We start from the raw sequence: 12,866 nt of genomic DNA, 5'->3' as shown, positions 1-12,866 counted from the left end.
CAAAAATATCAAAGGTTAGGAAAGACAAGAATGGAATGAGGACTCTTTATAAAGAGATGATCAAATGCACTGTGTGATTCTGGATTGAGTCCTGGGGCAGAAGCAAGGCAACCGGGAAGAATTTGATGGAATTAGACTAACATCTGTGCTTTCATTAACAGTATCACATCATTTTAGTTTCCTTATTTTGATAATAGTACTATGTTTGTATAAGTTTTTAACTTCAGAGGAATTTGAGTGAAGAGTAGATGTGAAACCCTTTTTTGCAACTTTACTATAAATCCAAAATTATTTTATAATAATACCATGTGTCCTTGCTGCATAGATAACTGGCAGTGCTTTGAAGCCATGGCTACTTCTGGAAGCATTCTTTTGCCCATGCCTCCTTCTTCCAGTGTTCTCTATCATTTCCTACCTTTCTTCCTTCCAGAAACTTGAGTGCAGTGCCGATGTTTGCCACCGCATGGATTCGCTTCATACGACGTCCTTGTTCACAAGGCTGTGAAAAGGAAAAGAACAGGGACCAAAAAAGAGCACACATTTAAAAAAATCTAAATGGATAAAAATTATACTTGAAGGTTATTCAGCTATTCAAAAGCAACTGACATTATTCAACTTCTTCAACAGTGAGCAAATATGCCAAGGAGCACTGTCCCTCTGCACCCTGAAGCACCCGCCTTACAAAGACATTTGTTCCCAGTTTCTCTGTAAATGCTGCCTTTGGGGCTTTTGCATGCCTGAAAGCAGAAATTCATGAAGTTCCATGCTGTCTATGGAGATGGGTATTCCTATAGGTCAGGAAATATTTAACAAGAAACATACTCTTGGTCACTCACCTTTTTTTCTTTTTTTTTTTTTTTTTTTTTTTTTTTTTTTTACAGTCATAGGGGTCTGCAAAGATTCTGACAATAGTGCTGACATCTCTTGATTTGATTGACCAAAAACACATGAAGCCAAGCCAACATTGTGTTTGGGTATCTGGATACTATGTCATCTGCATTTAAGTCATCAAAATGTATTTGTGCTTTCTCTGAGCCACACCAATAATTTGAAAAGTCAAAATGAATTCAGTGAAGTTGATATTGTTGCCTTCTTTACATTCACAGCCAATACCAGTCTCACAGAGGCAAAGAAGTCTCTCTCAGGCTGAAAACTTGCAAACTGTTCTCTTTTTTGACACCTTAGAGCTCTAAATAATTTCCCATTAAAATTCAAAATGGATTATCTTTTCATTTCAATTACTAGTGTATTGGGTAATAATGTAATGGTGTTATTTTAAAGAAATATTAAAGTAGAAGAAACACCTCTTAAACTTTTATTTATTCTTCACTGGGAAACTGTTATACATGACTTAGCTTTTTAATCTGTCCATATGCCCAGCCCACTTATTTAGTTTATTTTTGCAAGGCAAAAAAAAAAAAATTAATCTGCCAACTAAAAGAAAGCCAAGACACACAATTCAGTGAGAAAAAAAACCACATCAGTCCATATCATCACATCCTTCTATCCCTATCTTCTTGTCTTTCTCTCCCCAAGACAACCACCACATTAAATCCAGTCCCAAAATTTCCTTTCTTTATAGATTCAGTTCATTCAGATGCATCCTTAATGAACATTCCCTTGATTTTTAAACATTACATAGATCAGCACTGTGTAAATCCTTGGAAACTTACTTTTCTGAGTAACATTATATTGCTAAGATTCATCCGTACTTCATGCATTTTGACAGTGATAATGTGCCCTGTATATGTTCTCCCTCGGAGGTGAACCTGGGTTATTTCCATGATATAATATTATATAGGTTATAATAATCTATGCTGATGGATAATTCCTGTACTTACCACCTTTTGTACAAGCATAGTTTGTCTTGGATGTATAATACTTGGAGGAGAACCGTCAGGTCAGAGGGAGCACAACTTTTATTTTTTGCAAAATAATTTCAAATTTTTCCAAAACAATTCCACTATTTCTCACTCTTATCCAGTGACACTTTTGACTCATACTCTCCCCAACGCTTTATTTTGACATATATTTAAAACATATTTTTGAATGAAATGAATGTGAAATGTATGTACTGCTTTCCATGTGATCTTCCTAGACAGCGATGCTGTGCACATCTCTTCCTCTGGTCATTGGCAATGTGTGTTTATTTTGTAAAATGCCTTTTCCCATCTCTTGCACAGTTTTCCTGTGGGTCGTTTGTACCCTTCTTGTTTTAAAGCTATATTTTATGTATTTTTTATATTATATTTCTAAGCCTTTCACAACATAAATTTTCAATGTCTTGGACAAGTATAATCACTTCTTTTCAAGGTAATTGATTTTTTAAATGTTCTTACTTTTAACATGGTTAAATATAGCAATTTTTTTGTCTTATTGAATGACTTTTTTTCCTTTCCCAGTGTCTAAGATTGCCTGTATTTTCTGCTAAAATATTTAAGTGTTTTGCCATTAGGTCCTTAATTCATGTAGATGTAATTCTTTGGTTGATGACTAATAGTTACCTGGTGAACGTAAAGGAGCTTTGGAGGCTCACAAGTTCCTAAAAGTGCCCATTGAGCACTCTGAAATGAATTATTAGACTTCTCTTGAGTGCAAAGTATTAGAGGCTTTCTAAAAATACTTCAGGAATCACCAAAATAGGGAAGAAGAAGAAGGAGGAGGAGGAGGAGGAGGAGGAGGAGGAAGGAAGGAAGGAAGGAAGGAAGGAAGGAAGGAAGGAAGGAAGGAAGGAGAAGGAAGAAGAAGGAGAAAGAAGGAGGAAGGAGGAGGAAGAAGGAGGAAGAAGGAGGAAGAAGGAAGAGGAAGAAGGAAGAGGAAGGAGGAGGAAGAAGAAGGAGGAAGAAGGAGGAAGAAGAAGGAAGAAGAGGAGGAGGAGGAGGAGGAGGTTTGTCTGTGGTCCTTAATCTGTTCATTTGATTCTATGGTTCCTATTGTTTTTTGATAGAAATTGCTCACATTCTTAAAAATATCTCACAGGCAAAATTAAATTAAAGTTTGTGGTTTACATGTGAATAAAGGCATAATCATTAGTTCATTAAAGAATGAATGCTTCACAATTAGCATTCCAGGTATGTAAAGAAATACAAGAATAATAATTTTAAAATTTAAAACCCCCTAAGATTTTAAATAGAATCATAGACAAGGGAGTCACAAAAGGCTATTAAAGGGTACTAAGATATTGAGATTGCACTCACCCTGGGATGGGGGCAGTGAAGAAGATGCTAATTCCTTTGGCCACATTTTCTTGATTATCATGGTCACACCCAGAGGCAGGGGCTATGTGCACTCTGGGGTTAACTATGGCATTTACAATGTTTTTGCCCCTTGGGTGGCTGTAGAGTTCCTGACACTCCTGAGGAAATGTACTTGCTCACATTCTCCCTTCAAAAACCCTAAAAGATTGCCCAGTATGCTCATTTCTTTATACAATGCTTCCTCTCTGTGTGCTCCTGAACCATAATGATCACATGTACAAAATTTAAATCAAGATCACCATTGCTAAAGCATATTTATAATTTCAGAAAAAAATTCAATTTGTGTAATTCAAACTATTGAAGGGCTCTGTATAAATAAATCAATAATAGTAAAGATTACACTGGAAATTGCCCTTCTATGTCTCAGTTTCCCTCCCTGTTAAATAAGAATGCTGAGTTTCATTCAGAAAACCTCTCCAGCTTTAGGATTCCACAGTTCTAACTATGTCTGAATGTGTAGGACATTTAAACAGAAGTAAGATTGTCCGGTCAAATATATACACTTTTTCTAGAATAATCTAGCTTGGCACTTAAATGTCCATCAAGATTTCTATAGACTGTTGGGAAAGTACATTGACAGAATTAGTTTTGAAACTATGGCAGATACACTTCTTGAATACTCATATCAAAGCTCTTTCAACCTTCAAATAAATATCTGAATTCAGGAGATTTGGAAGATGGCCAGGTATTTAAGATAATCAATATTTCAGTCTAATAGCTCTTATACCCTGGTGCTTATTCGATTTATTGTGCTCATGAATATGTCTATATTCCAAATTGTCTACTCATATATGTTCTGTATGGTTCATCCCAAAGCAGAGCTTGTGACAGGGACTTAGCAAGCTCTTTCCTAGTAACATAGTGCGGATGTGTGAAGACTGAGATGGAAAGCAGGGAAAGTCAATACAAGGAGTGTTACTGGAATTTACCTCTGTGGGTAACTGGAGCTCAGTCCCACTGGAGGGCCTGTGGAGAATTCTGAGACATGTCTAAAAATTGCTCCTCATAAAAATTCAAAGCTGAACATTTATTCACAGACTCCTATCTCTGTTGGTTGGGGATCCTGTGGGACTGTTAACTCTCTTATACTTCAAGAAAGCCTTGTCAACTTGTGGCTTTGATAAAAGCCCTCAGGCAGGAATCCAGAGAGATGCTACTAGCACCTGAGGTGAGATGCTGTCAAAGTGTTTGGGGAAATGTCCACTACTGACATAGCTGAAATCAAAGATGAGCTCAGAGGAGACCAGTTCACCAAATGCATCTGCTACTGTGAGAATCCAGTTACAGGAATGGTGGACCCCAAAACCGTACCGATTTGCATTTTTCAACAAATGATTCTTAAGTTATTTTGATGACTGACTCCCTACACAAAATTACCTGGAAAGTTATGTTCAGTCAAAAACACTCTTAAAAATCTAATTATCCAAGTAATAATGATTGCCAAGATATAAGAGATAAAGAAAAAACAAGTACTGCCAATTTCTGATCTTCGGTTCAGTGTGTTATAGATCATTCTGGACAATACTTCCTGAACTCCTTTTACCAATTACAGTAAACCTTAATTTATAAATAATTTATGTTAATAAACTACTTACTGTTCTACTCTGAAAAGACATATGCAAGAAAAAATATTTTATTATTCAATAATGTCCTGAAAAATATAATTTATAGCTCACTGCCAATGTTGTTTTTCACTGTGATTGTTCTGTGGCATATAAAAAAATGACTGTGAACATGCTGTTCTTGTTACAAATGATTGATGGCGGAGGATGTTAACAAGAGTATGAAAAATGCCACATTACTTTTAAGCTCAAATTTCCACAAACAACTGTATAAATACATAAAGATGGACTAACAATCTTTCCCAATGAAAAGCAAACATTTAAGTGAGGTGGATATTAATGTGCAGCAAATCTTCCTGATACTAAGCAGATGCAATAGTTAGCCATGTCTATGATTCTATGGTTCTTTATTCTTTATTCTGTTCTCTATTCCTACTTCTCAAGTTATCATTACTAATATGTTTTCAGTCCATTGGGAATTTGCAAGAACAAAAAGAAATTTATTGCTTGCTCCTAGAAATGACCAATAAACCAGGGTTTCCAGTATCTTATCATTTACAAAAGAGAACTTTCTCTCTTGTGGGCAGGACCCACTACTCTTTCAACCCTGCAATCCCCAAATTCCAAATAAAACTAATTGACAAGTTTGGTTAAAAAAAAAGACAATAACAACAAAAATCTTACCAGTTTCTGACCAGACAGGACCTCTAGGAGAGCCAGCAGTTTGACACCATCTTTCATGTCTTCAAAAAGATCATCCACCACCATAGGGGGCTTCCGCTGTAAAATCAAAATGCTGCTCATGGTGAAATTTGTAGGAGAAAAGAAATTATGTTTTTATTAGTGCATCCTAGCTATACACAATAGTCAAGTTTATTTTGACATAATCATCTATGCATGGAATATCATTTGCCCTATTCAATCCCCAGTAACTCCGTATGAAAGAATGAACAAGGCTTGTCATCGGAGAAAATGCTGGTTTATTGAGGAACAGCTCTGCATATTTATGGGGGGGGGTTGACAATTATGACAGTTTAATGGTTGAACGGTTTGACAGTCAGCATGAGGTGCTTTCTGATTGGTGGGTAAGGATCATGTGAGTCAGCAGGGCTAGTCTAATTGGTGGGTAAGGATCATGTATGCCAGCAGGGCTAGTCTTATTGGTGGGTAAGGATCATGTGAGCCAGCAGGGCTAGTCTGATTGGTGGGTAAGGATCATGTATGCCAGCAGGGCTAGTCTGATTGGTGGGTAAGGATCATGTGAGCCAGCAGGGCTCACCATTGGACAGCTCTTCTCGGGGGATGGGGAAGTTAGTCTTTGGAGCCAGGGCAACTCCCAACACTGTGCCCTTCTTCCCCACTTATATCCCCACTCTTCTACTGGCCCTTCCTCTATCTATCTATCGATCTATTGTACTGGGGATTGAACCCAGATGTGCTTTACACCCTCAGATCTTTTAAATTTTTATTTTGAGACTCACTAAGCTGCCCAAGGTGGCCTCAAACTTATGATCTTCCGGCCTCAGCCTCCTACATCACTGGGATCACAGGCATTTACCACTGTACCTGGCTATATATTATTTTTACAAATTGATACTTCAAAGTACACAAAATGATGGAATTTGCAAAGGTACATTCACATCTGTACCTAGCATAGTTTAGTCAACTCCATTCCTTTCTTGTTCTTCCCCTCCTCTTCAACCCTCCTCCTCCACTCCACTGATCTCCCTTCCATTTTGATGGTTTCCCACACTTCAGTCCCCCTTTTTTTCTAGCTTCCACATAAGAGAGAAAATATTTAATCCTCAACTTTCTGAGTCTGAATTATAAATGTTCTCCTATCTATTTACCCACAAATGACAAGATTTTATTTTTGTTTATGGTTGGGTAAAACTTCATTGCTATGTATGGTTTAGGTTTGAGGTGTCCTCCAAAAGCTGATGTGTGAGATGATACAAGAACATTCAAGGTGAAATGATTAGATTATGAGAGTTGTAAACTGATAAGTGGAGTAGTCCACTGTTAATTTGGCGTAGCTGTAGGCAAGTAAGGTGTGGCTGAAGGAAGTGGGACCCTAGGGGCATGCTTTGGGGTATACATTTTGTCCCTGGTGAGCAGAGATTTCTCTGCTTCCTTGTTGCCATATCCTGAGCTGTTTTATCCCACTATGCCCTCTGCCAGGATGTTCTGCTTTCCCTTGGGCTCAAAGCAATGGAGTCGGCCATCTATGGATTAAGACCTCTGAAACTGAGAGCCAAAATAAACTCTTTCTCCTCTACATTGTTCTTGTCAGGTCTTTCAGTCACAGTGACAAAAAAAAAAGTGGACTAAAACATTCATGATGTATATATACCATATTTTCTTTATCCATTCATCTGTTGATGGGTATTCTGGACTGTTTCCATAACTTGGCTATTGTGAATTGTGGTGCTATAAATATTGATGTGCCTGCATTCCTACAGTACACTGATTTTAGTTCTTAAGTATAAATATCAAGGAGTGGGATAACTGGGTCATATTGTGGTTCCATTCTTGCTCTTTTGAGGGATCTTGTAGGAGAAATCTCTATAATTTTTAATTCCTTTTTCTTTTTTTCTTTTTTTGAAATACACCAGGCCCTTTGAGTCTTTATTTTGAATATAATTGCCAATTACCTTCTGATCACTGCAAGAAGAAAAACCATCCAGTGAAGATAAAACTCAACTTTCCAAAACCTCAAGATTTAATGCTTGGGCTTTAACATGAATAGTGACTGCTTTGTAGAAAGAGGTTTTTTTACAGGATGGGATGGTACAAGAAAAGGGAAAGAAAAGCACACCATCAGCCTATAGGATAAGAGAAAGATTAAAGCAGACCTGAAGGACAGCAGGAGGTACCCTTGACAAACTGGACCAACCTCACCATGTCACTGTGAGTGGCCACCACTTACTGGGGCTTAACAAGATGAAGGCCTTCTGTGGGACATTCCCACCAAGGCAACTCTTAGCTCAGTGACCTGCTGTGATAGTGTTATTGAGGCTGCCAAGGTCACAGGCTCATTGATACTCCTGAGGTCAGGAGGCTGGTTTGTTTTGTTTGCACATCTAGCAAAACTTCTCTTGAGACAGCACAAAACCCAAAGGAGCATAAGTACAAAAGTACAGGCTGATCAGAGCAGACCCATCACCTCTGCTGGAGAAGTGAGCCAACTCCCACATTTAATTCATGAGAGTCTTTCATTTTTTTTAAAGAAAGTCATTCAAAGTCAACACTGGAGTTCATGGAACCATGAATTAGAGCCCTATCCTGGCTCAGAAGAAGCAAAGAGGTGGTGATACTAAGGTTGGTGGTCAATAGATGGGAGGGGCTCACAGACATCTCACAGAATTGGAACACTTTCGTCATTCTGAGTTCCAGCTCCATTCTTGTCTGATTCTTGTTAAATCTAGTCACAGACTTTAATGCTTGACTGCTGACCATCAACTGTCTTCCTTTCTTTAAATAAATATGTTCTATGGAGAGCTATTTAAACACCATGTTTTGTTGAAATTGACTTTCTTCTCTACATATGGAGCATTTATATTTCTCTTCTGACTGCATGAATTAAAAACTCTGAGTGGTATAATTCTAATTTTAAAAGTATTTTTCTCTCTTTATAAAATGAACAGCTGAATACATTTTGTTCTCATGCTGCGAAATACATGTTCAAAAATAACAGTTTTCATTTTCAATCATTCCCTCTTGGATCCCACCCCTCACCCTGCTTCTTAACTTATAGAGCAAAAATGTAAGAGTGATTTTATAGCCCAAGCATATAAATAAAAGTTATCTAGAACAAAAGGAGCCATTACAATGAAAACTCTTTGGTGCAATAAGAATCAAAATTATTACAATGACCATAGACAGTCATTACAAATATAATCTATCATTCAAAGTATCTATGTAGTTTAAATGAAATAAAACAATAAAGGAAAAGTTCATAAATATGTGATATATGCAGTAAATAAATACAATTTAAGTTTTTCACATAATATTTTAATGTGAATATGTAAAGAAATGAAAGAAAACAGGAAATTCCCTTGAAATAATAAATATTCAAAGAAATTTGACACCCCCCAAAAATGTGATTGAATGCATGGATCCATGCCACTAAACATGCACAGGTCTCTTCCACTTTGAAGAACACATGCTCCATAGTGCTGGCTGAACTGGCCTTCAGATCACCAGCTACAGCTAGACAGGTCAGTGGCCCACAGGCCTCTGCCTATGACAAGACTGCCTCCCTCACAGGAGCTGGCTAGGTACTGGAGCTGGGGCCACTTCCATCCTAAGTCCTTTGCTCTTCACAGAAGTTTGCCTGCATAGACATGACACTTGAATCCTCCTTCCAGGTAAGTGTCCTCTCCTACACATTGTCCAATATGTAGCAGGTGCTTGGGCAATGCCACTTTGCCTGAGGCATTGTTTATACATACTGCATGAACAATAGGGGAGCTTTTTCTTGTCCTGATTAGTTCATCTCTATTCTTTGGAACAACATTGTAATCGAAAATCTTCTGGCTAACTTTGTCTCCTGTCACATACAAAATACTGTATCACTATGACTACTTTGGTTGAATGAAGGTCATAGGGCTAGAGGCCAAAAAAAAGATAGAAATGAAGATAATTGATTGAAGCCCAGCTTAATGGACAATAAGGACAGTGTGATTTTGTTCTTATTGCTTTCAAGCACTGGAGTTGAGCTTGAAAGCAGTTGAGCACTTTACAAGATCACAATTGTCATCTCCTCTTCCTCCTCCTCCTCCTCCTCCTCCTCCTCCTCCTCCTTCTTTTTTTAAATCAGTGTAAAACTGTGATAAGTTTTGGAGATATCTGGAGAATTTCCACCCCCATGACCATAGCAATCACACTTAGCAGGCAGAACTATCACCTATTCATGCGGGGCTTGCTGTCATTCCAGAAATGGCCTCCTGTCCCCGTGAGGGCAGAGGAAGACAGAGAGAACTTCCCTTCAGTGCCATCCTTCCAGAAGCTTTCGTCAAATCATGTCTAAACCATGCATTCTTCTCTAAAATGACTGGGTGACCCTAAAATCCCCACAAACTCACGGCTGCACAGGCCTCTGCCTCTGAGGGCTGGTGCTGCAGGCAAGTCCCTTGTGGTTCATCTGTGACTGAACAGACCTCACAGCTCCATGTTCTCTATGTCTCCTCCTCTTTCATTCTTACTACAGCAGCCCCCTGATGACACATAACACAACTCACTCGTGTTCTCCGAGGACTTCAAGGAGGTTTCTTCTTGAACTTTGTGAAATCTGAAGCCACAGGTATCTTAGACATTTTTTCTGACCGCTTCCTCCCTTAGGGGAAATATTCTCTCCCCCTGTGTGTTTGTGCATGTGTGTTTGTGCATGTGCGTGGGTCTATTCACTGGTCTGTAAGCACCAACATATATTTAGCCCCTATCTGCCACTTGCTTTTATAATTTTATTTGTGAAAGGATGGCCATATGTGTTATCCTACATGTCAGTTGTATGCTCTGAAGAATAATTACATTCCCTAAGAGCTTAGGAGAATGATTTGATGAAAAAAAAAAGATTTCAGAAATAACTATTGGTATGAAATGAAAACTAAAGAAATGTTCACATTGAAAAATCATGAATAAAATGAGCCAGACATGGTATTGCATACCTGTAGTCACAGTTACTCAGGAGTCTGAGGCCGAAGGATCACAAGTGCAAGGCCAGTCTCTGCAACTTAGTGAGACTCTCTTTCAAATTTTAAAAAACAAACAAAAGGGCCGAAATGTGATAGAATGTCCCTGGGTTCAGGAATCAGTACAATAAATAAATAAATAAAAATTATAACAATGCTGTTGCATAAGGGAAAGAAGGCAAAAGTCATATAAACTTCATACATGAATTCTAATATTTAGCAGATGTTTCTATGGCTAAGATATTTAATCACTCAAATTTAGTAGCTGATTGAATAGGGGAAGGAGAATAAAGAAGAATTAGTAAAATATTACTGACTGTCTAAATGTGTCGAGCACTGTTGTGTGGACTCCGGGTTATGTCACTTCATATTCACCCCACCGCATGTGGGAATGCTCCCCTCTCTCTAAAAGCAAGGAATCTGAATCCCAGCTTCACTAAGGTATTGGCCAGTAATCACACCACTATTAAGTGACTGGAGATTTGAGCCCAGGTTTATTTATAATTTGAGCCTCCTTTTTAGACAGAAAGCCTAGTACAAAAATGCAGGCACTCACTTTAATTTTTTCAGAACAATGTTCAAACCTATGAACATGACTTTTATTTAATATCAATAAGAAAATTATTGACTGATCGAATCAAGTGCCTTCTACTCTACTAGAAACAAAAAGATTTAATAGTAAAAAGCCACTTCTAAATGTGGATTTAAGAAATACTAAAATCAAGAGAAGAAAACATCGTGTGTATAAATATATGTTAGCATGGTTATCATGTCTCCTAGTGGTCATGTTTCTACTCTGCCCTGAGCTGGGCCTGTCACATTCTCTGCGTGGACCTAAAAGATGGCTGGGACCAAATCGCCTCCTGCTCATCATCAGGTTCCTGGTACTGAGGTCCCAAGCCACTCCAGGTCTGACTTTTTCAATACTGAGTTACCCAGTGTGTTAGGGTCTCCAAAACCACCCTTAGGCTTTGTGATTCTCTAGGATTTAGAGAACTCAGAAAAACTATTAGGCTCCCGCCTACAGTTTATTATAGCAAAAGGATATAGATTAAAATCAGCAAAGGGGAGAGGTGCATTCCCATGGAGTGAAGTCCAGGAAAATGCATTCACACAATTTCCAAGGTGAGTGACCTGCCCCTTCTGAAGCAGAGTCACATGGAGATGCACTTTATTTTTTTAACAATGATGTGTGACAGCACTAATTGTTGCCAACTAGGGAAACTAAGCCAAACCTTAGTTTGGGATTTTTATTGAGTACACACAGTTCCCATATGATGGGCATCAGCTACTCAGACTCTAGCCCTTTTTCTCACTCCCAACCCCAGAAAAAAAAAATGGTAACCAAAATCAGATTGGTAATATAAACTATCTATTCAAAGTGGTACAGCACAGCCAAATCCCCTAACACAAAACATAAACATAGTATGGCATAAGGTTACAGTATAGAGAAGCAAAATATGCTAAGTGCTCAGTGGTTATCTCCCCATAGCCAGCCAGGGCCACTACTAAGATAGGCCTTTCTCTGGAATGTGCACAGTTTAAACACACAGGGCTTCTGAGTTAACCCTTTCCTGCTAATTAATCTTTTTCTTATACTCTGAAGCACCTAGAATCCTCTCAATAGACCTCTCCTCTGGGTTAAACCATCTAAAACTAATTTTGTCAACAAATGGAACATGACTGACACATGTCTAAATTTATTAGTATGAAAAACTGTTCTGAGCCAAACTATATTTCAGAACCTCCCCACATCCAATGATGAGATTCCTACAAGTGACCCCAAATCAATTCATTCTGTAAGATAAGAATGAACATTTTCAAAGGAATCTGATTGTATGTCTTTGCTATTCTAAGTTATAAATTTTAAATGTGCGAAAATGCACATTAAAAATGTTTACCATTTTAACAATTTTTTAGTGTAACTGTTCAGTGGTGGGTTATTTCCATATTACTGTGCTACCATCTCCAGAACTATTTTCATTTTGCAAAACTGAAAGGCTACACACATTGAATGACAGCATTTCTGCTTCCTCCCAGCTCCTGGCAAGCAACACTCTACTTTCTTTTCAATAATTTTGACTATTCTTGATACCTTATATGAGTGGAATCATATAGATTTGTCATTTAGTGACTGGCTTATTTCATTTAGCATAAAGTTCTCAAGGTTCATCCATCATGTCACAGATGATAGAATTTCTTTCCTTTTTAAGGTTGAATAGCATTTTTTTTGTACATAGGTACCAAACTTTTTGTATTGATCTCTGTGTTAGTGGATACAAGGTGTTCTCCCATCTGGATACTGAGAATAATGCTGCTATGAACATACATGTATCAATATCTCTTCAACACCC

General features: G+C 38.0%; 1 protein-coding gene across 15 annotated transcripts in view; it reads right to left on the bottom strand.

Annotated features, from left to right (window-relative positions):
• Positions 1-12,866, bottom strand: part of Syne1 (spectrin repeat containing nuclear envelope protein 1) — a 428,203-nt gene that overhangs the window by 331,304 nt on the left and 84,033 nt on the right. For all 15 annotated transcript variants that reach the window (XM_078018867.1, XM_078018881.1, XM_078018877.1 and 12 more), the window contains 2 exons: positions 5,504-5,599; positions 416-499 (listed from right to left, as the gene is read on the bottom strand). In XM_078018867.1, coding sequence (XP_077874993.1) covers positions 416-499; positions 5,504-5,599 — 180 coding nt within the window. The remainder of the gene's footprint in view (positions 1-415; positions 500-5,503; positions 5,600-12,866) is intronic.

This window comes from Ictidomys tridecemlineatus, chromosome 8 (assembly GCF_052094955.1).
Source record: "Ictidomys tridecemlineatus isolate mIctTri1 chromosome 8, mIctTri1.hap1, whole genome shotgun sequence".
In the NCBI taxonomy this organism is placed as follows: Eukaryota; Metazoa; Chordata; class Mammalia; order Rodentia; family Sciuridae; genus Ictidomys; species Ictidomys tridecemlineatus.
This window is presented reverse-complemented; position numbering and strand designations above follow the sequence as displayed.